The sequence below is a fragment of the Tasmannia lanceolata genome, unplaced genomic scaffold (genome assembly GCF_043159265.1).
Source record: "Tasmannia lanceolata isolate RefF3 unplaced genomic scaffold, GAP_Taslan_0.1 ptg000004l, whole genome shotgun sequence".
NCBI lineage: Eukaryota > Viridiplantae > Streptophyta > Magnoliopsida > Canellales > Winteraceae > Tasmannia > Tasmannia lanceolata.
The window spans coordinates 8,041,746-8,069,688 of record NW_027518681.1 but is presented as its reverse complement, the minus strand read 5'-3'; the positions used below and the strand labels follow the sequence as shown (position 1 = coordinate 8,069,688).

The 27,943-nt window shown below is 39.6% G+C and overlaps 1 protein-coding gene across 18 annotated transcripts; it reads right to left on the bottom strand.

Moving 5' to 3' along the window:
• Positions 1-621: 621 nt before the first annotated feature.
• On the bottom strand, positions 622-26,792 carry LOC143876208 (FAD-binding protein). Of its 18 annotated transcripts, XM_077377913.1 has the most exons (12): positions 26,493-26,667; positions 25,921-25,972; positions 25,429-25,480; positions 18,280-18,425; positions 16,304-16,478; positions 16,078-16,177; positions 15,206-15,273; positions 14,436-14,576; positions 8,510-8,551; positions 6,276-6,397; positions 1,183-1,287; positions 622-1,096 (listed from the first exon to the last, which is right to left on the bottom strand). In XM_077377913.1, the coding sequence occupies exons 6-12, from the start codon at positions 16,152-16,154 to the stop codon at positions 968-970; spliced, it is 684 nt and encodes a 227-aa protein (XP_077234028.1). In that variant the 5' UTR covers positions 16,155-16,177; positions 16,304-16,478; positions 18,280-18,425; positions 25,429-25,480; positions 25,921-25,972; positions 26,493-26,667; the 3' UTR covers positions 622-967. The 18 variants fall into 18 exon arrangements, with proteins under 18 accessions (XP_077234028.1, XP_077234030.1, XP_077234035.1 ...); XM_077377915.1 differs by lacking the exons at positions 25,429-25,480; positions 26,493-26,667 and adding an exon at positions 26,674-26,792; XM_077377920.1 differs by lacking the exon at positions 18,280-18,425.
• Positions 26,793-27,943: the final 1,151 nt, after the last annotated feature.

Sequence of the window (27,943 nt, the reverse complement as noted above, 5' to 3'; positions counted from 1 at the left end):
TGTAAAAGAAATTTATTTTAAAAAAAAAAAAAAATTGCTGGTTAGCCACAGTCGACCCGGCCCACCCGCACTGGTACGGGTCACCTGGTTGCTGACCCGCAACCGCATGACCCGCAGGTTGACCCGACCCACCCGTTTGCCAGGTCTACTCTGGGCTCCTACAATCCAAATGATAATGCATATTTTGTGATTGGGATTGCTGATGAGATGAACCACCATAATAATGATAGATAGATCCTCGCACGGAGTCGATCAGAGATCATTTCCGTTAGATCAAGGCCTCCAAATAGAGAATTTTGGGGCAAATCCCTAGATCACTATTTCTTTTATCAAACCCTGATCATTGATTTCACTCTGCATTTAAATAGGATGATCCTAAGCCCCCCCACCCACGGTCTAGAGGGGCTGCACCTTAAAGAAACCTCTATAGATCGGCCTCTGATGATGATATACGGGAATTATACTCGGAAGCATTCTCAATGATTCAAAGTCGCATCTCATTTATTGGGCTACTCGAGCTAAAAACTATACATGTTGAGATTCAATCTGTTATCAAACTCAACATAAATCATGTTTCTTTTCTTTTGGCAGCTTATCAATGGGAAATTCTAATACCCTTCGAAAGCTAAAAATACTGTAGCTAAAATAAAGAAATATCATCATACATTCATGTATTGAAAGTAAGTTTTCACATATTGGAGAGAAGCAAGCATGCGTGTAGATACTCTACCGAAAATTTCCTTTCCTATTAAGAGCCTTCATATTTCTTTCTTTTATTCATTCCCAGTGACCTTTTACTGATTATATCAAATGGTTGTAATGAGGTGGAAAACACCAAATTGTAATTATATGCAAGCAATTGTTGTGTGTGTGTGTGTGTGGGGTTGGGTAGTAACCGATAAATCTGGGAATTCTTTATCTTTTACTAAGAGAATTGCTGCCTGTGGTGATGCTAAATTTAAGACTGTCATGGAATAAATCTCCAGGCTTGATGCATGATGCCTTCATTTACGAAGGGCCGCAAATCCCACATTAAGCAATAGCTTTCCAGTTCATCCGGAGGTGAATTTTCTTTTAATGACAAGATAATCTTTTCCTGCCATGGGTTAATGTTTATTATTAGCAAATGACAAGTTAATGTAAAAAAGGCTTTAGAAGTAGAAAAAGAGTTGTAAACACTACCTGCATAGAACAATCAAGCTTAAACATGCTATAGATGATCCTCATCATAACAGCATAGTCTGAAATTTTTTGGCACTGAAGACGGCTCGTTTCGGCTTCCCCCTGCTAAAAATAGAGTTTTGGCAATGAGTTTCCAAGTAAATATAAAAATAAAACAATTTTAAAACTAATAGAAGAACATTGCAGTGAAAACATTAGGAGGAAGAGTAGAGGTAACAAATTCCAATGAGAAAATCATAATGAGTACTTCTAATGACCCCCACAAGCACAGAAGCAAACTTCTCTGTTCAACAGAACACTAAAAGCTTATTATTAAAAAAAATTAAAAAAAACGGAACACTGAAAGGTTATGTTCTGTCCACTCAGTCCAGATATTATGGTCTTTTTCCAATTTCTTCTGTTCTTCTAGCACGAGACTCCACTTTTACCGAGGGAGGACTTGATGGAAAATGACAGCCCTTGATGGAGTTTGCTTTGCAGCATTGTGCCAACCGACCAGCGAAGGTTGTAGATTGCATTATCGAAAGGTGCCAACTGCCAAGATTATTTTCAACTGTAAGCTGGAAAACAAGGGTTTGCAACAAAGGAAATGACATCCAAAATTCTAGTTTGCTTCTCACAAATTGTTTCAAAGATAGATGTGGTAATTCCAAATCCCCACTAGTTTTATGTCACAGACAAAAAACAAACAACCAATGTCCATGACATTCCAGGGCAAACAATTAACAACTTACAACTGAGGTTTCAATTTATTTATGTCATTCCTAAAACAGATTTTTGAACTCGAAACCACGAACTGCAGAGCATAAAGAGGGAGGTTTAAGGATTTAATAAGAATCTAAGGACCTTTGGATACTGCAAAATGGAATCCCACTTCCTATGGTCACTATTGCAGGTTACTCTTGAATCCAGATACCGCAATTTGGCCCTAATGTCCAGTTGATTGTATGTTACGTGCCTAATTGGCCGTAACGGAATTAAACAAACGGAAAATAGAAAAAGAGGGGGAGAGAGGTTGATTCGAGGCAACCGGACCTCCTAGTGGTTCAAATCGAGAGGTACCATGACTCTCCTAAACAAAGTTTCCCTTGTTTGCTATAATTTTCTCTTCTTCTCTCATTTCATTAAATTAAAGAACTTAAATACAAACACAAAGGTGTGCCACATCACTAACCCATTTGCCCACTTCCATAACCCACTTACATGACATATAATCAATAACTAACACCCACAAATCTAAAAAGCAAAGTCCTACAATAACTACTTGCAACTACATCATATACACCATACTTGCATGTATCATTGTAGGACACATATCCATGAGTTTGCCAAATGGTACCCTGCATGTGTATGGATAGCTGGTGAATATGCAAACGCATATCTGTACTTGGCTTGGAAGACCTATGTTAAGAGACTCTAATGGAATGGACTACTATATTCATGCAAGCAACAGTAGATAAGCCACATGCAGGAGAATCAGCTGCCACATATATGTTCCAAGTACCAAAATCGCTTCTCTCAAAATCCTGGATTCCTGGTTTCGTCAAATTGTACCCAGGATGCCCTACAGGACCCAGTACCCTTAAATATGTGGTACTGTGGACAGTATAGAGCAGGCATTTAATCAGATATAGTGTACTGACAAATGACAAAATAATGAGCAGCTAGTTATAACCATTATAATCAGCACATGCCCTGTTAGAGCACCAAAGACAACTGCCATGGGTTGTTCTAGTGCAAGTCCCTTTTGGTGTGGGCCATGCACACTCTAAAACATTTGTCGTACTAGTCTATCATTTCCATGTTCTGGTTTGAATCTATCACAATAATCGAAGAAAGAAGTGTATAAGCAGCTCCACATCTTGACTATTGACAAAGACCCTGCAAATTCCCTTTCTAATCGCTCATTAAAATGAAGGCCCTTCACGGCTTCAAGTTTCTCCAAGCACAGAAATAAAAGCAGATATGGAATTAAATGCAAAGTGGACCAAGCAAACATGCAACAGCCCGACTGGCCTTCACGGCTTCAAGTTTCTCCAAGCACAGAAATAAAAGCAGATATGGAATTAAATGCAAAGTGGACCAAGCAAACATGCAACAGCCCGACGACTGCTGCAAATATAAGAGAGCTTCACCAATATTCCCCAGTACCTTAACCTGCAGATGAAAGTTACATATAAATTCATGGTAATTTTTTTTCAAATGGTTATAAATTCATGTTAATTTTCTATCTTCTTTTCTTTTTTTTCAATTTCTTCGATGTATCAATACCAAGGTTTTAAATTTCGGTTAAATTTTTGCCGAAATTTCGTTCGAAATCCCACGAAATCAAAAAAGTATTATTTTATCCCGCCTGAAATTTTGATAATTTCGGCTGAAATTTTGGGAAGATATTAAATAACGAATAAATTCCAGATTTTTTGGCGAAATCCCTTAGGGCCCGTTTGGATGCCGAGAAGATTTTGATTTGGATTTCAGCCCATTTTGTGTTGTGATTTGGATCCGGATCAAACCCTTCGATTTCCAAATCAGCGACTGACAGTGAAAAAAATCAGATTTTCAAATATGCTGTGGGAATAAGTAATTGGAAATCCACAGACCTGGCAGTTTCCTTCACCCTCTTTGCTCCTCAACCTCTCCCCTGCACTAGGAAGTACCCCCTTCCCTCTCTCTCTCTCTCTCTCTCTCTCTCTCTCTCTCTCCCTCTCTCTCTACATGAGCTGGCGGATCTATTCATTTTGTATTCAAAACTCAATTCCAAATCCAAATACAAAATATCAGGTATCCAAACGGGCCCTTAAATTTCGGACCGAAATTTCAGGAAAACGAAATTTCGGTAACGTTTCGATTAACATCGATTTCAATTTCGGTATTGACCGAGATTTCAATCGAAATTTAAAACCATTTTTTTTTTTTTGGAAAATTGACAAATATATTCGTAATAGCAAAATTTACAATGGGGACCAGTAGTTCCACCAAATACATAGTATGAATTGCCTAGGAGCATTCTCCTTGGCCCAAAAGAAAAGCCCATTACTCCTCATACTACCCCTTACATTACCCAAGCCTTCATTGTAACGAATCCAAGAAAAATGCCCTATTGTGGGGCCCACAAAGTCAAAACTGTGACCTGCCACGTCACACAGACTTCTCCACCACATTCCGAATTCGATTTTCAAAAATCCCGCTTGAAGGGCAAGAGCTATTGTGCGCCCCTAAACATGCACGATAGCCGACTCAACACCGTCGGATCGCCAGCGGCCTCCACCTTGTACCACCACCAAAATCCGACAGGTCATCCTCCAATCCCTTCTACGTTTATTCCACAAAAGTCAATTCCGTGAGGGGAGTTTCAGCCATCACCATCATCATCAAGCTATAGTTGGCCTTCCACGGCTCCAGGTCCAGCACCCCACGACCTTTCATGGCCTCCGGCAACCTCCACGGTTTTCCTCTGCGTCAGATCTAGCTTCACGGCCTCCATGGCTTCAAATTCGGCCTCCACGGCCCCTGATCCTGCCTCCACAGCCCTAGATCTAGCCACCACAAAAGAGCCATGTTCCAGATCTAGCCTCCACTAGCCATCACACCCGTCCTCAGGCCACCCACGATCTTGATTCCGAAGACCACAACTTCCTACAGTCAAACCCAAACACCCCATTGCTAAATCCGTCGATCTACAACCTCCCATATCCCTCATGCCCTTCGGCTCCGATAATCCATGGCATCTACGGCCTCGCAGCGCCTATAGCTGGCCTTCCACGGCTTCAAGTCCAGCACCCCACTGCCTTTCATGACCTCCGGCAACCTCCACGGTTTTTCCGGCTCCAGATCCAGCCTCAACGGCTTCAGATCCGGCCTCCACGGCTCCTAATCCAGCCTCCACGGCTCCAGATCCTGCCTCCACAGCCTTACATCTAGCCACCATGAAAAAGCCATGCTCCAAATCTGGCCTCCAGGGATCCCGATTCAGCCTCCGCAGCTCATCTTTTGCCAACAATGGGAGAGACGAGAACAAGAGGGCGAGACTCAAAAAGCAGCAATGGGGAGAGACGAGAGGGCCAGATTCCAAAAAGAGAGAGATAGAGGGGGGGGGGGGGGGGGGGGGGGACGAGCAACAGAGAGAGAGGGAGACGAGAGAGATAGAGGGAGAGGGAGAGGGGGAGAAAACACCTCCCTCCTTAGGCGGAAGCCCTAGGGAGGGAGCTTTTTTGTCGCATCTTTTTTCTCAGAGCACCTCGAAATTTAAAACCTCGATCAATACCATATTTTCTATTAACCCTCATCGCCTGTTGGAGCATATGGAAAGAAAGCAAGAGTAGGATTTTCAATGACAAAGCAGTCCCTATATAGAAGATTGAAGAAAGGATTGAAGTTCAGGCAATTCAATAGGTTTCATGTTTAAGGGTATGAAAAAACAAGATTTGCATCGGAATTGGAAGGATGTATTCAAAGATTTACATCAGAACCATAGCAAAGTAATTAAACTGGCTTAACCATTAAGAGTTAAAGACTCTGGAGGTTCTATCCATTTTAGAGGGTTTAGGAATCTGATGCCAGAACATTAAAGGAACTGGTTAGCAGTTTAGACACATCGTTTGTTGTTATGTGCAAGGCTGATGCTTCGGTAGATTAGTAACGAGGGAAGTAATTTGTTAGTCTTCATGCATCAGCTATCATATGCTCCTTTTGTACATTGTTTTTTTTTCATCGCTCTTCATTATTTTTCCTTCATCAATGAAACCTCTATACTCATAAAAATGAAAATATATCAATAACATCTCAAATTCCCAAGTATTAATTATAGTTCAAATACCGTTAGTCATCCCTTCATGTAAGCATGCGTATCTTATGATTGAGTGATACCATTGATTTTTAATCTTGTCGTCTTCCATAACAATAGGAATTTGTAACTATCAACATTTTCCCTTAACTTTGTTTTTAATACTAAGCCACCATTTTTTCTCCATAACCGATGAGAGAATTTGCACGTGAATAAATTGATTAGTGAAAAAGATAAGGAAAAGAACAAATAATGCTTATATGAAATTAGGATAACATGAATGTAGAGAATAATATAATTGAACACTAACCTTTTCAAAACAATCTGCCTCATGTACCAATAAATCAAACTGTGATATAATTTTATTTACAGCCGACACTACATCAACTACACCCTCCATTAGGCATTCAAGCTCATCAAGCAGCGCTTTCACTGCAATAAAAAAGAAGACGGATAATTTGAGGATAATAACACAAGTCCAAGACAGACTAGTCACATCAAGTTGACAGTTACAAATATTGAAATCTTAATTCAAGTTTATAGACAGAAAGGCGTTAAATCTAAGAAAACTAGTCAGAATCCACCTTTTAGCGACCCAAGGTCCACAATTTGTAAAATTCATCTCTCTAGTGATTTTTAGCTAAACAAGTAAGAGCAAAACTAAGAATTGCCCTGCAACATACTATTCATGAATCAAAATGAGCCATAAATGTGCAAAAAAGTCCTGTGAAGGTAAGGGCATGTGCAGCTCCATTTGGTGTGTCATGTGTGGGCATTTGGTGTACGGGCATGTGCAGCTCCATTTGGTGTGTCAACAGTTAACAGATGCCCACATTATTTATTGAAAGCATTAGTAAAATTTTGTCCACTTAGCAGATTCTTTGCACAACTCGGTAAAATTTATGTAAATTCATGCATCTTAATACGTGCTTTTGTAAACCAATCTGTGCAAGTGGTTCAATTAAGGCCTAAACAAGAGATGAAATAGAAAAAAGAATACACATATGACTTGGTTAGGGAACATCAACCCACTCCGTATGATTTGTCATCTTTACACCATGATTGGCAAGAAGGCAGCCACCACATTTACTTCCCTAAGGACATGGCAGGCCGAAAGCAAACGTGGCTGACCAATTCAATGCAAAATCTCACAAAATATCATTTGAATCCATTGAAGCTGGCTTCCACTACTCGTCTGCTGAATGCCATTGATCATAATAATTTAGCTAGTGGCGCATGTAGGGTACAAGCACAATAGCATACCCACCAGGACAACAGCCTATATCCAAACAGGGAATCTTTCCCTATGTTCCTGTTTCAAAACTCAATATCCAGCAGCCAGCATGTGGCTGAGTCGTCCGATGATCAGATGATCATTGATTACCAATCCTGATCATCTAGGAGCATCACGGAGGTTGCCACTTTAAAATGAACACCGGAGAGTTTGGTGGGCGATCAGTGTTATTTACTCCCAAATGCACAGAAAAGCATCCAAGATTGAACTACCATACACTGGGTGCACTTGAAAAGACCTAAAGCTTCTATCTCATGAACAACAATAATGAATATCTGATTCCTCACTACCTAGCATCCCAAGGAAGCCATCTTAATGCCCAAAATGAAGCAAATGTTTCAAGTTGTGAGAGGAATTAGAGGGCATTTTGTAATGGAACTGGGGTACATTTAATGCAGTAAGTTAGGTTGTGTTTGGCAACCATTCTCCCCTTGCATTCTCAAATGCGGTGAATGAGAAATCCCGAAAACCATTTTTCATGAAGTATAGTAATCATTGATCCGATATTGGTGGATCATATATATTTTGGCAAGAAATGGATGATATAAATTTCTCATCAGAATATATAGGGAAATGATAAATGCGCCTCTTGTCATTACTTGGGACACCCAACTACTGTGTATCTATGAGTGCAAAGGGGCTGATGTACTTCACATTTGAAGGAATGAAGTGACCTGATTGCCATGTACAATGCAGCTGGGTGTCCCATGTGATGAAAAGGGGTGCATTTATCATTTCCCAATATATACGATCCACCAATATCGGATGATGATATTTTGTTGGAAATAAAGGAAGTGTTTTTCTAGATTGTGTAATAATTTATTTCCTATTTTCTTAATTTTCTTGTTTTTTTCTCAAGATTTTCATTACTGTATTTAAAAATAAGAAAATTCGTGAGGCTTCACCTCACCTCATGTGCCTCTGCCAACAAAAATAATGTCAAGACATTATATACAATAATTTATTGCATCGGTCACTTCTCCAATAACTAGAAGGCAAAGACAACCAAATTGTGAAATGAAAAGGTCAACCTAAGATGAATGCTATTATCCATATTCACTTTTTTCCTGGTTACATGCTATTCTCACGGGCTGCTTACTTTCTAATATCAATAAGCAATATGAAAAGAATGAAATAATTAAGCACAAAATCCACGATATTCCGATAACAAATGATGAAAATAAAATTTATTGAAGAAACATCAATAGATACTAGAGAATCCATACTAAGAAAGATGGGATGAGAGTCACCTTTACCCAAATGGTCTCGAAGTCCTTGTTGGTAAGCAAGTACTTTTGCATGCATGTTTCATTAAAAATAATAGAGTCAATTATTATATTTAAACAAAAAAAAAAATCATACTCAAAACCAGAAGATCCCACCCAGGGGACATGAATTAATATGATTAAATGAAGACAATCCAATTAAAGAGAGCACCAATACCTCTACAAACAAAAGGTGCAAGAAGTCAAGACATGAAACTAGGTTTCGATTACCATCTAGTGCAAAACAATTTGATGTTTCAAGAAGCAACGATAAGGTGCCAAAAAAAAAAGGCAACGATAAGGCTATGATACTAATTATGTAGGATATAAATTAATGATTTTCAACTGCCATCAAAAGCTTTAAGCAAAGGTATATAGTAGACATTCCACAACTTAACAAAACAAAGAAAACAATCTTTCACAACCAAAAGTACAAGAAGAACAAATAGAGATAAGCAAAAGGAAAATTCTTTACAAAATGAGTACTTCTAAATGGTATAAGAAAATGACCAGAGCCAGCAAAAGCAACCCAAGTGCCGCAATGATATTAGAGATATCCCCACCAATTTAGTATTTTTCTAATTAATATAATAAATCATTAGGGATCACAGTAGAAACATTCTCACATTTTACTCTCCCCCACTCTCTCGCCCTTCTCTCTTATTTCTTCTTCTCTTATCTTCCCTATCTTTTTTGGACCTATCATTCAGCTTGGCATCAAAGCCAATGATCGACAACCAAGGCTCTCCTTTGGATATGGAGTTTCTTCATCTGACCATACAGTTGATGTAAGCAGTTGAACAGTCAAAACCAATTGCCATCTATTCTCCTACTTCAGCTTTAACACACACACCCCCCCCCAAAAAAAAAAAAAAAAAAAGCCCACACACCAATGTCTGCATGTTTTGGATCGCTGATGATTGACAAATAGAATGGTAGTTGATGTTGTATTATATTTAAGTTCTATGATGTATCTTTTAGCATTCAAAGCATAGCATTGGAGAGTATCCTGCTTGGCGTAGTGTCTTAACAGCCACAGTGAGACTTGTTGTTACCTTAGGATGTCAAAAACCAACCAAAACCCCAATACATCCGTTGTTACAAGAAACCATGGTGTTGTTATAGGTACTCCCAGTGGTGGGTCTGTCATGGGCATCCAGTGGCAAGTGGCAACCCAAGCTTGCAGATTACTATTGTTAAGGTTATGAGACTAATTACCTGGGATAACTCAATCTGCCAAGAACTCTATGGTTGGTTGATGTAAGATGGGATATCTTAATAAACAAGTAAAATAACCAGCAGACTTTTCATATCCGTGCTATGATCGATGGGAGGCAACCCCGGATCAACAGGGGATTTTTTTTTCTTGAATACAGCCAAACAAATTTGGGACTTGATTGCTCAAACTTATTCACAGCAGAACAATGTTGCCAGAGTGCACCAACTTCAGCAAACTATCATTTAACTTGTGGGGAGAAAACATTGGCCAACGACTTTGTTGTCCTGAGAAGTATGTGGGAGGAATTAGACCACTATCAAACATTTGAATGGTAAAGTGCTAAAGATGGAGAGCAGATCAAGAAGCATGTTGAACACCAGCCTATTTTTCAATGCTTGGAGGGTTGGATGTAAATTTCAAGTTAGCACAAATACAGATTCTTTGTTAAGATTAACTTCCTACTCTCAATATTGTATATTCTTACATCCAAATTGAAGAGATTCATAAAAGTGCTATGGGAAAGTAGCATGTGATTACTAATAGAACTGACATGTGTGTTAATAAGTAGAGGGAGGAGATTGGAGGTAAAAAAACAATTCAAAGGAAACTAGAATGTGAGAAGATAGAGACAAACTCAAGTGTGATCAATGTAGGAGATCCAGAAATACTTTTTTTTTAATGGTATCGATACAAAAAAAGAGGAAAATAGACAAAAAAGAGCAAAATAGACAAAGAAAGAGCAAAATAGAGATATGAAGGAGAGAATCAAGGCGGAAGCGAGTCAAACAATGTTAGCGCTTCCAAAGAGACTCCATGATAAGCCAGATTGTATGTCGCCTCGTTAACGGATCACCGAATATGTTGAAAGACGAGAAGAAGAGCTCATCCGATCTCGCATTTCATCAAACAACCGGTCGAATCTCCAAGGGTGTCTTTTAGCACCATTAAGCCACCGGATAACTTGGTAAGTTCAAGGAATCCCCTTCTATTACCACGTTATCCAGATAATCTCTATCTAACCACTTTAATCCTTCGTAAAATAGACAAAGAAAGAGCAAAATAGAGATATGAAGGAGAGAATCAAGGCGGAAGCGAGTCAAACAATGTTAGCGCTTCCAAAGAGACTCCATGATAAGCCAGATTGTATGTCGCCTCGTTAACGGATCACCGAATATGTTGAAAGACGAGAAGAAGAGCTCATCCGATCTCGCATTTCATCAAACAACCGGTCGAATCTCCAAGGGTGTCTTTTAGCACCATTAAGCCACCGGATAACTTGGTAAGTTCAAGGAATCCCCTTCTATTACCACGTTATCCAGATAATCTCTATCTAACCACTTTAATCCTTCGTAAATTGCTCTCACCTCAGCCTCATTGGCATCCGCCACCCCTACAAGACCCGCAAAGGCCTAAATCACCTCCCCGAGCTCGTTCCTCAAGAGACCTCCAATGCGGGCTTGACACACATTCCCGAAACTAGAGCCATCAAAGTTGAGCTTCAAGAATCCAGGAGTGGGGGGGCCACTCTTGCACAATTTTTTGCTTAATCTCCACATTATAACACACTTCTTTCCACCCTTCCCAAAGGTCAAAGGCCGAAACAAAACTGAAGCAAGGGATAGACTTGACCCAAGAGATTGTCAGAGCAATCACTTTGATAAACAAGAAGGCAGTGCTTTTAGAAACCCCTTTGAACCAAGGTTTGCTAGAGCGGGAAGCGGAAAGCAAGAAGCGTGAAGGGTCAGGGGAAGCGAGACGGGGAAGCTTGTTTCTCATTTCTGTGATTCTCATAAAATTAAAACGATGGGAACTGACGGAAAAGCGCGCTCCCATTTTGGGGACGCGCGATTCCCACTTTTTGCGAAAGCGTCGAGATTCCCGATTCGGAATCGCAATTCCTCAATGCAGGGGAAGATTCCTACTTCCTTGCTTTGAACACTCTAGTGTTCCTTTCTTTCCATATCACCCATATCATCGTAAGGAAGGCCACGTTCAACAAAATATTTCCTTTTTTTCTCCCACGGCACCCTAGACCATCCCAAGAGAAGATCAATGAGACTTGCAGGCTGGTGCATGGATTCTTTGCCCCCCTACGCCAAATCCGTGTCGACACGTCTCCGCACCCGAATCGGACTTGGATTCACATGGGACACACCCGAATTCTTGTCGTAGCCGTGTCCCGCACGAATCCCTTTTTTCAGGCGAATCCGACTTATTGTTGCCTCTTTTAGAATGCGAATCCTATATATTTTCCCTTTTAAGTTTGTTTTCTTCTTAATTTTTTTTATATGAAAGCACAAACCATACTCTTTTAATAAAAACCCTAGAGGATCGACCCCCTTTCTCCTTCTTCGAGACTCTTAATAAAAACTCTAACACCTCAACCCTCCACCCTCAATTTTTTCATGAATATATATATATATATATATATATATATATATATATATATATATATGAGAAAACGGTTCCTACACATATGTGTAGAGAGTTCTCTACACACTAGCTTAAAATAGAGTGGGGGCCCACATTGTTTGGGTGATCCAAGCCATCCATTTTAAAGGCCCTCACATAGATAGGGCGTCTACAAAAAATCAGATCCATAGGATCATCCCAACCCTACGATTTGTGGAGGTAAAATGGATGTCTTTAAACCTTCACAAATTAGTCCATTTTTAACCTCCAAAAATCGAAGGGTTAGGATGACCTATGGAGCTGATTTTTTGGGCACACCCTATCTATGAGAGGGCCTTAAAAATGAATGGTTTGGATCACCCAAATAATGTGGCCCCCACTGTATTTTAAGCTAGTGTGTAGATAACTTATCTACACGTGTGTAGGAACCGTTCTCTCTCTCTCTCTCTCTCTCTCTCTCTCTCTCTCTCTCTCTCTCTCTATATATATATATATATATATATATATATATATATATATATATATATATATATATTATTATTATTTAGAAATTACCGAATCTGAATCCTACTTTTTGGGGTTTGCCGAATCCGACACCTCGAATCCATGTCGAATCCTGACACACGAATCCGAATCCATGCAACACGGCTTACAGGGAACAAACAAGTCATGCCAAGCCTACGATGTATTTTACTCCAAATCTCTCTAGAGACTTTACAATGAATGAATAAGTGATCCACCGATTCCCCCGCCTCTAAGCACATAGAGCAATGGTCGATGATGATCATCTTCCTCTTGCGCAGAAAGTCGATCTTTTGAATCGTTAAGGGTAGCTGCCTAACCAAAAGTGCAAACTCTAGGAGGAGCCTGGATAGTCCATACCTTAGCTACCTTGGAACTTTGGAAGACACGGGACAGGCCACTAGATGAAGATAGAAAGACTTCACAGAGAATTCTCTTGATGAATCCCAGATCCAAATCCTTTTGTCCTACCACATCATGCATATTGGGATTTCCGTTGGAATTTAGAAGGTTGATCGACAAAGTTTAATCATCGTAAAACAGTTGTTGCTCACAATGTCACAGATACCTGTACTACCATTGGCTCTCAAAGTTGTAACCTTCCCAAGGAAGTGGTATCAATTCCTTTAGAGGATCTTGAGAGGCTTTAACGCATCATGTCTCAGTTAGATGTCACTACTACCACCTCTGCTTCCCCTTTTTTGCACTCAGGTACTTAATGCATATGCTCATTCTTCTGCTAATTATGTCAAGTTGTCAACACCTCCTCCATCTCTCATCCCTCCAATCCTACCGATATAACAGGTTCAAAAGCTTCAAACAGTACAACTGCCATGTCCTCTTCGTTCCAATAATATTATATTTGCACTGGTAACAATAAGCCTTAGCTTGATTACGGTTCTTTATCCTAAATTGTTAGTAGAGAACCGTCAATGTTGCTCATAATCTTTCCTTTTCTAATGATTTTAATGTTTCTAATATTAATACTCATCAAGATCTATCAGTTGCATTACGGAAAAATCTGGATTGTAGTGTTACCTTCTTCCCGAATCAATGTGTTTTTAAGGATTTGGTGATGAGGCAGATGACAGATTATCATTCGATTTAAACTCAGAAAATATAGAGATGGCTAGGGTGATGGATGCAGCACTAGACTTTTCATCAAGACATTTAATGACTTTAAAATCTCTTGTAAAAAAACAAGTTCGAGAAAATTATATATGATCTCAGTCTACAAGAATCACTATCAATTAGGCATATGATGGCAAGTGACTACATATGATATATGATGTGGAAGGATTTGAAGAAGATAATATGAATGGATATAAAGTAGACAAAGAAACGTCTAATTGAGAGCCTATCTTTGAAGGTCAATCTTTTTTTCTTTTTCTTTCGAACAAGTGAAAAATTATTTAAAAATCAAACAGAAGAAAGTAAAAAAAGATGAATTAGAAGGTCCCAATTATACTGACCTGAAAAAAAATTAAGGCCTAAATAGTTAAACGCTAAATAAAAATCACTGTCACGATTAGGCATATGGTGCCAAGTGATTAAATTATTACATGATATATCAAAGTTTGTAGAACCATCAGCCAACGAGTTTCTTTCTCTGTGAATAAGACAATCATCTCTTCAAAAAAAATTTAAGTATTAGATATTTTATTTTTATATAATAATTATTTTTTAGTGAACATAGTGTCGTTGGAAAAGGTTTGATACCATGTTACTAGAAAATAATTCAGACAAAGCAATCCTTACACTTGCTCATATTTTGGACAGCAACGTGAACATGTTTACAACCAGCATCAACATATGCCTTCATTCTTTCAGATTGATTAGCTTCAATAATTCCCTCAACCACTTTAGACATCTTATATAGTGGAGGCCTCCGGAGTGAGTCTGCATCAAAAGACAACCTCATTAACTCATAGATTATTTTCATGATAGAAAAATCAAGCTCTAGAACAACACGAAACATCATTTAAAAAACAACAACAACAAGAAACATGATGGGCAATTCAGCTTTCACTTCACCTTGTACATTTTAAAGAAAATGTGTAAATGTCATTGTATGTTGGAAACGAGTATATCAAAGATCACAACAAGGTTCCATCTGCTTACAATCTTAGAGACAAAAGTCCCAAAAGAGATGATGAATAGCTCTCAACATCATAAAAAAGAGATGATGAATAGCTCTCAACATCAAAAACATTAAACATGTATGATGTATCATGCATTGATGGTCAAAACTCAAAAGTAAAATTTTCGAGTTGACAACTTTTTTTTTAATGGACAAATTGACATCTATTACCAACTCTTCCAGGGTATATTGAGAACTAAAAAGGATATAAAGAGTGCTGATATGTTCTCAATCTCACCATTAACATTTTTTCGAGTATTAAATACAACAATCAATCCAAAAAAAAAATGCATGTGGAAGGAGGACTAGCAAAGTCAGAAAAAATCCCATACTATAAGTCTATAACATGTATAATGTGGAAAAAGAAACTGATACTAATAGCACTCACCTAGCTCATGATGAAACCCAACAAGCAACCTACTTCCAATTGCCACCAGCTCCTCAAATTTTGTAACTCTATAACAAAGAGGGCAGCATATTAGTTAAGGGACTTAAGAAACAAACTATAAATTGTTTCTGAGGGGAAAAAACAACAAATGAAAAAGATGCCCAGGTAATAAGGTCAAATGGTATGAAGTAGATGTTCAATCGAACGAATCTCATAAACCATGGGTCATGGAGCTTAGAAAGTCATTCCAGTATATAAGATAGAGGTTTAGGTCTGGTGCAATTTCCTAGATCTTTCAAAACTTAAAAGAAATTGAAACTTGATGTGCTAGTGTAATAGCATATAGAAGAATATAGAAGAAAAAAATTATGTGGTAATGTGGGGCCCATCTTGATCTATCAAGACAGTCAATGTGGCAAGCTCCACCTTGATTAACAATCCTAACAATTCAATCCATGGAAAGACAGGAAAATGGTCCACATTCAAAAGCCAAAAGGACAATTTATTGGATGGTTAAGATTGCCTGATCAGAGCAAATTTTTAAGTATTGGGTGATACCAAGGTAGGGGGCATTTGGGTTGACAATTAAGATAAACGATCGAAACGATGGTATCGATGGATAGATGAGCTTTGCATCATAATGTGAATCATTTAACAATAATAAATAGCCAATAAACAAAAGAAAAAAGGGAAAAGTGCGCGAAGCATGAAGAGTTCAACTACCAAGATGATCTTGTATTGATGAACAAAAATGATCATATGACCCAGTGCACACAAGACGTGTGATCGAGACCGTTGATATGGTAGCAATCACAGAGGGGCACTTGGTTCAGATCAAACAGATGAATTACAAATGGGGGGTTCAGAATTACCTCGTCATGAAATTGGAGAAAATTTGGGAAGCTTTATGGGACAGTTCCGACAAAGTTTTCTTCTCTTCGCAATCCATGCTGAGACCTCAACTATATGCAACTGCCACAACACATGAGAGGGTGCATGATAAGCCCGTCCACCACACAGTGCAAGTTAGAATTAGAAAAACAAGCAAATAAAAAATGGCAAACTACTTGAAGGTGTGTGCAGACCACCGAAATTCACCTTCAGCCAGTCCTCAAACCGCTAATAGGGTTTCTTCTTCACTGAAGCCCAGTCATTGGATTGCAAAGAAAACAATGAGGAACGATAGCCAGTGAAAACAGGCCGGGGGATTCACCTTTCAATGGCCGGAAGGACACTAAGGTTGTGTTCAACAACAATTCTCTTGATTCTCGTTCTAGAATCAAAAATCAGAACACATTTTTTTTAGTGTTCCTGGCAAAATAATCATGTTCAGCAACAGCCAACGAAAAAAATGAATTCTAAATTATTATGTTTTCGGATATGTCTAAATCAAACCAATCAGATTTAGTCCCTCTATGGCGTATCAGTCCAACATAATGAATCACGCTACTTGTTAAACCAGTAATCTAAGCAATACAGAGGAATTCTTTCTCACATTTGGAATAGAAACTTTCTTTACATAAGTAGTGGATTTTGTTGGAATTTCATCGACATTCCTAACAGCTACATAATGTCCATCCCAGAACAAATTTGTTGGCTAAAACCTAGTGAGAAAAATAAGTAAACCAACTTTTGTTCTGAGCAGAAGCAAAGCTTATGTTTAAACAATTAAAAGTAAGGAGTTGCAGAAGGTTTCATCAACAATTAAAAATGTTTAAACAGCCAAAGGAGCATTGTGAAGGTGTTGAGCAGAAACACCCAAGTTGGGCTTTATCATATGACCAATATAGTCCACTCAAAATACCATTGTTGGTGTTTCCAGTCCGAGTAGAAACAGAGACAATAGTTATTTCAGGCGGTTTTCACATAGAGCTTCCAATGGTTAAAGAAAGGAATTGTGACAAGTAAAAAAGATAAAATTGAGGCTTGTTATTAGCAGAAGAAGCCTTAAACATAGGTGTAGAAGAATGGAATACTTGTTATTATAAGAATAACATGGACCCTTAGATAGCAAATTCGCATATTAGTATTCCCTTAGGCCATATCTGGCAACCAATGAATTTTTTTTCATGATAAATTGGTTTCTCCAAGTGGTGAGAGAGGGGTAGCTCGGGTGGGAGAGGGAGAGACTTGAGAGAGCACGAATGGTTAGAGAGTGAGAAGTGGCTAAAAACCAGGAAAAACTCGATCACATTTTGGGTAGAGGTTTTTGTTTCCTGGTTTTTCTTACCCTCTCCTCACTCACACCCTCTCATATCTATCCCTATCGCAGCCTCCACCACCATTGGCTAAGCTAATTTTCCAGGAAAAACAATTCATGGTAGCCAAATGTTCCCTTAGATGTTTTGCTTTCCCTTTCTCCGAAAGGACATTTGAGTCATGATTCTAGATTGTTGTCATCTTGGTGTTTTCCTTTGTTCCAAGTTTTGATTGTAGACAGTTGTCACCTTGAAATTAGTTCTTGTTTTCAATCGATTATGTGGTGATAAAAGATCTACAAAAGTAAACAATTAATGTTGAAAAAAAAAAAAAACAAGGCTCATTTCAGAAAGAAAATGATAAAATTGAGGCTTGAAATAGGGAAATGGAAAATACAGCCTAAATCCTAGCATATAACCGTAGCGTTTTTCCAATTACAACTCAGAGTTTCGAGTTCTTTACAGACAAATTAAGTATGCTTCTTGTTGTTCATGTCAGTAATGCATCGGTTAATTTTGTATACAACAACCAAGAAATCCAAAGAAAATGGGGGAAAAGGTTACAACAAAGGGGGGGTTTTTTTTTTTTGAACCGTACAACAAAGGGGTTTTAACGATAAAAAAAAAAGGTAGTTCGAATGCCCTGCAATGCATGCTTTTAATACAGGAAAAAAACGTATAAAGAGGGGTTTTGTTATCCCAAAAAGGAAAAACAACACATTTTCCAGCGGGTCTGCTTTGAGTGGGTGAAAACATTTTTTCAGTTGCTTTTCTACTTCTCCACAGCTAAGACAATGCGAGTATTGAATGGATGTAACGAGAGAGGGTCGTGGGAAAAAAGGGATGGACCCCGAGGTGTTTACAGAAAGAGCTGACCTTTTTGGTTGTAGCCAGATGATCGCCTCGATGGTATGTGCTTGCTGAGGGTTGAAGGAGAAAGAGGAACAGTCGATGAGATAGCCTGAAAAATTACTTTTCTGGATTTTCCACCCCGTCACTCCACATAATTGCAATTAAGAACCCTAATAACCAATTAAATGACCTAATAACCAATTAAACGTCTTTTAATAGTGAATAACGAACTACATTCATTTGTTTTATTTTAGTTTAGTTTTGGATGTTTAAGTTGAAAACGTAAAATGGCATTCTAAGAATGGTAACACGCCCTTAAATTCCAAAAATCTAAATACCTGTCTATGGTTGCAACTCGGTTCAGGCAGGTCGGGTTTTCATAACCCTACACTATCTGAGAACTTATCTCGGGTCAAGTAGGGTCGAAAATCTAAGATTTATAAACCTGACCCGACCCGGGATTGTCGAGTCGAGTTTTTAATGTTTAGCTTACCATAGTGACTAATTTCAAAGATTTTAGAAAACAAAAAATCTCTAAATTTAAGTTGTCAAGTCAATAAATTTAAAAATGAGACTACTTTTTCACATCACATATATAATCACCTTAACTTCATGAAAACAATTATCTCAATACACTTGAAAATAATTTGGCATGTTATTCAAAAGATATTTAAGAAAATCATAGACCACATATAAGAGTCGGGTCGGGTTTTGGGCTTCGAGTTTTTTTCTTTAATCTCGACCCGACCTGAGATGGCATCGGATTTTTCAACCTAAAACCAACCCAACCCAAGACCCATGATTTCTAAACCCAACCCATGTTATTTCCGAGTTGGGTCGATGCAAGTCTGTGGGTCGGGCAAAACCCGACCCAAGTTGCAACCTTACCTACCCATCAAATGTGGCCAATACAAAATATTGGAGGCCTTGATATTAATGAGCAATATTTCAACAAGTTTGTTCTATAAGTTTAAGATGTTCAGTGGAACAGTAAGAGTAGATAAGAATATGAGATATCTGCTATCTATGGAGTGTTTGGCAAGGCTTCTCATTATTGCCGGATTAAATGGGCGGAAACGGATTGATAAGAATCTTTGGAAGTGACACTGAATCGCCCCAAACAATCTCATTTTTTTTGTCGAAATAGATGGGAGAAATCTGAAAACTGGCTTCTCGGGTCGGCTAGCCGAAAGAGGTTTTTGGGATCTTTTTGCTTTTCTCATTATCTGCACCTAAAAAAGTGGAAGAATCCCATTAAATAATGGTTGCTGAACACACCTATATATGTGACGGATCTTAGGGTGTGTTTGGATTTCAGGAATCAGGAATCGGAATCAGTATCACATTCCAATCCTATTCCAATTCCCCTTTGTAAATGGAATAGCGATTCCGAATATAGTGTTTGGGTAAGCACCACAATTCATCAAGGTAATCAATCATGATTCCAATTCTAACATTTGGTACCATCTAGACCGACTTTAGAATGAGATCAAGTTTTCAATAAATTTTTCGTATTATCCCAATTAATAAAGCTTTATTTTATTTTACTTTTGCTAGTCATGACGACGGAAGTATAAGAACTGCGAACCTAGTTTTGCAGCAGACCAATCTTCCATTAGTCTAGATATGTTAGTCCCTATTGTAAGATATTGACTCGATGGAGCTTCCTAACTCAATTAACATGTACCGTGAGGCTTGTAATTTTTATTTAATTTTTTTATTGGAACTTCTGCTATTCTTTTGGCAATTGTAACCAAAGTTTTAAATTTCGGTTTCAGTTTCGGAAAAAAGCAAATTTCAAAGTTGCCGAAATTTGGGACTCTTGCCAAAATTTCAGTTTCATGTAGTTTCGGTTTTGGTACCAACCGAAATCCGAAATTTCTATTTCGGCTGAAATTTAAAACCAAGATTGTAACATAGTTTTTAAATTGATGCGGCTCAATCCGGTCGAGAGTATGAATGGTCCGACATGCTGGGTCCCGCCTTATGTCTGGCGCCTAAGGGAGAAACGTTACCTGACCTGCGACCTAAGCTCAGAGACAAACGGTTAAGGACCACCCGGACTAGAAACTCTAGGGGAACCTTTTGACACTCAAGTTAGACGGAGGCACCAAAATGAGAGCCGAATATAGGGGGTTCCAAGTAGGATACGCACACCTGAGGGGTGTGAATGAGTGGTGGCGCATTAACTCAGGAGCAGAGTGTAGGATTCTTTTTTATAGGCAGAGATTCCGTGTTCCTGGGCGCGATGTGACGGTGACGTGACACGATGATAATCACTGGTGTGGTGTGACGAGCCGGAGATGACTAGTCGATGATGTGATGGGACAGATGAGAGGAGTTGTCCCCAATAGCAGTAGAGAGATACCGGAATTTCATAGGACAGGGGTTGGAAAGCACCTGAATCCTATAGACAGCATCTGGATCCTGTACGGTTTGTCACCAAAGGCGGCGTGATGAAACATTGCGCGATCTCCCAAGTTCATGGGAGTTGATCAGTAGGCTGTGACGTCATGGAGGGGTCCGGGGGTTTATTCGCCCGGTTGAGAAAGAGAGTCGCAGGATGCCACTCGGCTGAAGGTATTCTGCCCAGAGGGGCCCTTGTCCAGCCGGCAATCTGACTCCCTACTCCATTGGTAGGAGTGGCTACCTGCACTCAGTCGTGGTGATTGACCGAGTAATTTTGTCTTGCCTTTACGAGTGTCGTCACATGTCGACATGCGGTTGGTCGTTCGATTTTACTCCATGCGCATTAACTCCTCCTCCACTCTCCATGCACTGGAAATCCCGCCAACTTCACAACGTGATAAGCCCCAGAAGATGAAGAGTCTCCGACGCTCCATTACCCCGGAAAGCATCCGTTGAGCCCTTGGAGAGCAGAACCTACTTCCTTGACTCAAATCGACTCGAGGAAGTAGGGCTTACATGCTGAGGGTAAAATCAAACGGTCAACTACATGTCGACACATGGCAGCATCCGTAAAGACAAGATAGAACCACTCCGTCAATGACCATAATCAAGTGTGCCTAGCAACTCCCACCAACGGAGCAGGGAGTCGGATTATCGGGTGGATAAGGAACCCTCCCAGAAAAAGGCCTTCGACCAAGTGACATCCTACAACTCGTCCTCGACTGGGCAAAAAAACTCTCGGAGCCCTCCATGACGTCACAACCTACTGATTCACTCCCACTAACTTGGGAGATCGCGCAACGTCCCATCACACCTCTTCTGGTGACAAACCGAACAGAATTCAGATGCTCTCCAGAGGATCTAAGTGCTTTCCAACTCCCGCTGTACAAGATCCCACCATCTCCCTGCCACCACTGGGGATAACGCATATCATCTGTCACATCACATCATTGACTAGTCATCTGTAGCTTGTCATACCACGACAATGACGGCATCCACACCAGCGATTATCACGGTGTCACATCACCGTCACATCACGCCCAGGAACACAGAACCTCCGCCCATAAAAGGGAACCCTCCACTATGCCCATGAGGTAACGCACCACCTCCCCCATTCACACCCCCTCAGGTGTGCATATCCTACTCGGAACCCCCATGTATTCAGCTCTCATTCTAGTGCCTCCGTCTGACTTGAGTGTCGAAGAGTTTCCCCGAGTTCCTACTCCGAATGGTCCTTAACCTTTTGTCTGTGAGCGCAGGTCACAGGTCGAGGCAACCTCCCTCTCTCAGGAGTCGGACATAAGGCGAAACCTAGTGCGTCAAGACCCCTCTGCGCTCGGCCGGATTTGAGCCACATCATAAATCAATGGCTTGCAAATAGAGATGCAACTCGGGTCAAGTTCAACCCGGGAAAAAAAAAGTCGGGTCTGGTTGGGTTGAGTTTGGGTCGGGTTCGAGTTGAGTTTTCCCAACCTGGGTCGAGTTCAGGTTGAGGGCTTTGGCAACATGCCCCAAGTTCAACCCAACATTTTTTTCTCATTTTTTTCTTTTTTAATAAACTTAAAAAAAGGGTTCCTCGGGTCGGGTTGAGTTGGAAATCATCAGGGTGGAAATCGGGTCGGGTCGGGACTGATTGGAAAAAAAAGGGTTCCTCGAGTCGGGTCGGATTGGAAATCGGGTCAGGTTGAGTAAATGGTTCCTCAGTTTGGGTTGGCCTCAACCCGAGCCGAGTTGCATCCCTACTTGCAAATGGAGAGTTGAAAAGGGGTAAGCGGTAGTCAATGTTTAGGTACAATAAATATTTTCTATAATCTAAAACAATGTCTAATAAATTTTGGAAGTTTCGCTAATTTCTGAATTATTACAATGAATCACGAGGCGTGCTTGTATAGAGCACATACATGATAAACATAGAATGAAATCAAGATAACTATGGAAAGATATGATAATGGAACATTCTAATCTAGCCTAATTTCTAATTCAATCTAATTGCTTAATCTAGCTAGGTTATCTCGCTTAACCCCACTTGCTTAATCTGCCACCAAGCTGATCCAACGGTGAACCTCAACCCAATCCAACATCTCACATATTCTAACAATGTTTGTAGTCAAGAGATATATTAAGCAATGAAGTTGCTAGTTAACAATGTGTGCAAGAAGATGCAGCTTCTGTGCAAAGGAATCAGCTAAAAGAGAACCCTATCTAAAATAACCAACTACCCTTCTATGCAAAGGAACTACGCCTCTGCACATATTGACGTTGCTCACGAGCTTCTATTAGAAACGTTTCTTGTGTTCTTGGGATGCTGTTAGATTTGCAAAGGAAAAAAATGAATTATAGAACCCTATCTAAATCATGGGAGGCGAGGGGAAGGGAGGGGAGAGGGTGGACCAATCTAAGATAGGGGGGGCAAGGAGTGGAGAGGAGAGGAAAGGGTACCTTGAGTCTTAGAGAGAGGGTCATCTTTCATCGAGAGAGAAAGAGTAGGTCATTGAGAGAGTCGAGCAGGAGACACTTGTAGGCATGACTCTTTTATTCTGATTCAGCCCATTCTGGCGTTTGGCTTCAGAATAAAAGAGTCAAACGCTGGAATCGGCTAAATCGGCATAGAACACCAATTCTAATTTCCGATTCTGAAAATCCAAACGCACCCATTGGCCCTATTCGTTGAGATTTTGACAACCGATTGTAATGCCTTCACCGATTATTGGACTCAAAATTACGTTTGAGTCCAATAGGTTTGGGGCTCACAATCGGTTGGCACAGTCTCAAATGTTTGTTTCAGATTGTGACAACTGATGGTGAGGGCCCCAACTGTTTAATTTTGGCCAATAAACGGTTCAGGCCCCTCACCACCGGTTGCCACAATCTGAAACGAACATGGCCTTAATTTTGCTCGTAATTAGATTAATGATAGTTATAATTTGCTAGACAAGGTGCAGTGCTCAGGATAAAAAAACCAGCACCTGGGAGTGGACACGTGGCATGTGTGGACTCAAACGCACCATGGACAAAGGGATAATTTCACCGCTCTTGTGGATGCTCTAAAAGCCAGTGTTTAAAAACTCCTTAACACGACAAGGAACTCGCCTGAGTCGACAAGGATCTTTCTTGAGTTGACAAGGATTTTTCTTGTCCGCGTTCCGCGTCAAATCCGCGTTTTTAAACACTGCTAAAAGCTACATCTCCAAAACACAGCCCCATAGATAAACCTGGAAACCCAAAATTCCATGAAACTTAGCCAATCAGGAGAGAGTCCCACAGGAGGCAACTTTCCCAACTAGCCAAGATTCCCTATATAAAGGGAACCAAGGCTCTAAGGTACGGATTTTGAAACTTCTTTTACTTTTGGGGGGTCTTCTGAGTGCTCAGCTTCTGTATATATTGACATTGTTGACTTAAGCATCGGAGAGCTTCCCAGGAGTCCAAACTTGGGGTGAATTTATGATGTTTCGTTCGTGTGCATAGGCTGCAGATCTTCACCTTGGGAGCCACCTTAGCCTCAATCAGATTTCAGGGGCAACATGGAGCAATATAGATTTCAAAGGGACTTGGTGCATGGTGCTGGGCTCATGGTTATCATGATGCTGTTGGTTCCAACAATGATACATTAAGTAGTGTATGTGGTCGCAGAAGCTTCCTTCTCGCACCTACATTCACGCTTCTCCGGAAAGAGGCACACATTGTCATAATTTATTGCGATAGCTGCCTTTAGCTCTATCGTAACTGATTCATCGGGGCAATGAGACAATTGATTGATTCCTACACCCATGGGCTTAGGTTCCTTCCTCCTTTAGTCTGAATCAAGATGGCTCATCTCGGTCTTGTTATGCCTTCAGCCAGATTCTCAAATTCAAACTATGGTGTCGATTTTGGCTTTTGATGATATTGGTCTTGAGGTTGATGGGTAACGAGGGCATTATGCTTGATGGACATTCGTACGAGATAATAAAAAAAATGCAGAAAGGTGAATTTTTCAGTGTGCTTCATATAACAATATGTTAGTAGGCAAAAAGTACAAGTTAGGACCATGTGTTTGAGATAACAAATAAAAAGAAAACAATGCCAGTGTGGATTCATTTCCTTAAAAACTCCAATGATTCCAGTCTGGATATATGGGTCTGTTTGGATGCAGGTTGTTTAGAAATATGAGAGTACAATGACATTTTCTAAGTAAAAATAAATAGGGCTGTATTTATCTGGTCCGTCGGCTAGAAACACAGTGGGCCCACATTGTTTGGGCTATCCAAACCATTCATTTGATGGGCCCGGGCATATATAGGGTGTGCCCAAAGAATCAGCTCCATAGGATCATCCTATCCCTTCGATTTGTGGAGGTTAAAAATGGACAGATTTGTGGAAGTTTATATCCGTCCATTTTAACCTCCACAAAGCGAAGGGTTAGGGTGATCCTATTGAGCTGATTTTTTGGGCAAACGCTATCTATGCCAGGGCCCATCAAATGAATGGTCTGCATCACCCAAACATTGTGGGCCCCACTTTGTTTTGGTCAATGGACCAAATAAGTTATATGGTCGATCGACCAAAAACACTTTTCCCGAATGAATATCCAATTTATTTCATTTTCTTCCTGAGCTGGGAAGGAACTGAAACAGCTATTATTTAGGAAAATTTATAGCCAACTGTCACTAGAACAATGTATTCCAACCAAATGTCTATGGGTCCGTTCAATCATCAGGAAAGAAAAGGAAAGGGAAGGGAAGGAATCTGGCGTGGAAAAATGGAAAAGAAAAGAAAAGAAACCTGAATGAAAACCTGTCAGATGAGCGTTTCGTTGCCAGGAAGCCAACAGAAACTAACAGAAAATACAGAAAGATATGTTAATGTGCACATAGACTCAATAGAAACCTGAAAGAGAAGCCCAACAACTTAAATTGGAATAATATTTACAAGGTAACAATAATCTCACAAGATAACAATGGACTCAAGAGGTAACAAGCCCCAAATCCAACACGCAATGGACTCAGGTAACAAGCAAACCTTAAACTTGCAAAATAAAAAAGGGAGAACCTGCCCTCAAATCACAAATACTAACACAAGGAATAGACAAAAGCACACATACTTGCACATTAGTAAAGAAAACACTTCTCAAGATACAAATCCAGAAACATGCACAAAAGCCCATCCATAACATACAAACATGAACAGAAAGAAATACCCCGAATTCCATCAAACAAGAAGAATTAAGAAAGAAATACACACAAAAAAAAAAGATGGGTTGTGGGAGAGAATAACCTGAGAAGAGACCGAGTAGGTGTTTAGCAGTTTAGCTTCTTCATAGAACAACCTGCAAGACATGAACAAAGATAAATTAATCAAAATTTGTAACAGGAAAAACCACTCAACATAAATCAAACGGTATATATCTATCAAAAGCCCCTCTTTCTAAAACCAATCTGCAAAAAATAAACCCCAGCAAATCACATCTGACAAAAACCCTAAATATGCCAAAAACAAAATTGTGAAGCTCAAACCCTTTTCTGTGAGAAAGAAAATCATCTGCAAGAAAAACTTTAATCTGAGATGAAACCGTAATCAGCCAAAAAATAAAAAATAACTCTAATCTGCGATAAAACCCTAATCTGAGGTAAAACTCTAATCTAATTTGAGATAAAATCCTAATCTGAGATAAAACCATAATCTGGCATAAAATCCCAAATTGTGAAGCTCAAACAAAATTGAGATAAAACTATTAATCTAAGATAAAAACCCTATACGTAAAACCCTAATCAGAAAAAAAACACAAAAAAAACTATTCTGAGATACCCTAACCACGAAACAAGAAGGGAAGAACACAAGAGAGATACCCTAAACCCTAACCCTATTAAACCATAACGAGAGAGAGAGAGATGATTCTAGGGTTTTGTTTTCTGGTTCTTTGTTTTGTTTTGTTTGGGTTTATTATTGAGCCTCGTATTTGTCCTCAAGTTTGGAAAACTTTTCTAAAACGGGACACCGTTTTCAAAATAAATGGCACTTCAACCAAACCTTTTTGGGCAGATAAGAGTCTTAAGACCGATAAATTATACGGTGCAATTAGGCCTTTCTACGTGGAAGTACCACCCTGTGACACTTATCCAACAGCAGCTCCTTGGAAAGCTAAAAAGTAAACTGCTGTTGGATCAAATACCTAGGGCGGTACCCCTGCCGTATTGTTGTAAGCCCTTACGCCATAGTTGGCATGACTCCATTTTCTTAGGCAAACGTTTTAAACATGTTTTTTTGGGCCAACTTTCCAATTTTACCACATAATATTTTACAAATGACAAAATTCGAAACTCATTTTCTTGTGTTTCCATTTTTTTACTAGGATTTTTTGAATTAGTACCGTATTACCATCCCGTTTTTTGGCCGAATCACGTTTTGCTAACTATGGATTAGACTAGCATGGTTTTAAATTTCGACCCAAATCCAAAATTGGGAATACCTAAAACATTACCGGATTTCGACCAAAATTTAAAGAAAATCAACCACAAATCTCAATTTTTTAAAAATTATTTAATATTTTTCCAAAATTTCAGCGGAAATTTGGTGTGAAATAAAATATTAGTTTTAATGGCTTCATCAGATTTCAGCTGAAATTTCAGTTCCAGTGAGGACCAAAAGGTCCAAAACGCATTCCTAAACTGAAATTTGAAACAATAGATAAGAGGAATTGAACATCCGACCTCTTGGTCGAGGAACTAAGGCACCTGCCAATTGAGCTAGAGGCTCAACCCTTTGACATTCAAATTACAAGTCAAGAGCAAATACCACCTAGCCAAATACCAATACAGCATCAAAAAAAAATCCAGGCAGTGAAAGGTAGGGGCGTCAATGGACCCAGATGCTCTGATGGATCATCAGAATCTGAACCTTAATGGACGGGATTTGGGCATACAGCGAGGATCATGGACACAAGAAAAATCCATGGGATAGTCACGATCTGGAATTTTTTCGGAATTTTCTCCATAAATACCAAAAATACCCTCGAATTATTTGCAATAGAAGCTATTATATGAGGGGTATTTTTGTAAAAAAGATCCTACTTGGTTCACTTCCCCATTTTCAAAAGACAACTCCTTCCTTCACGGTCCATGTCTTCCGGCCGTTGCTCTCCACTTGCTCTAACCATAGCTTGGACCTCGCCGTCTTAACAACCTCTCCCTAGCCACTTTCTTTGCTGGTTTTTTTGTGTCACGCCTTCCTCAAGTTTTTTTGTTCAAATTTTCCAATTTGCAATACATCAATAAAACGCAGAGTTTTCAACTATCCGTTG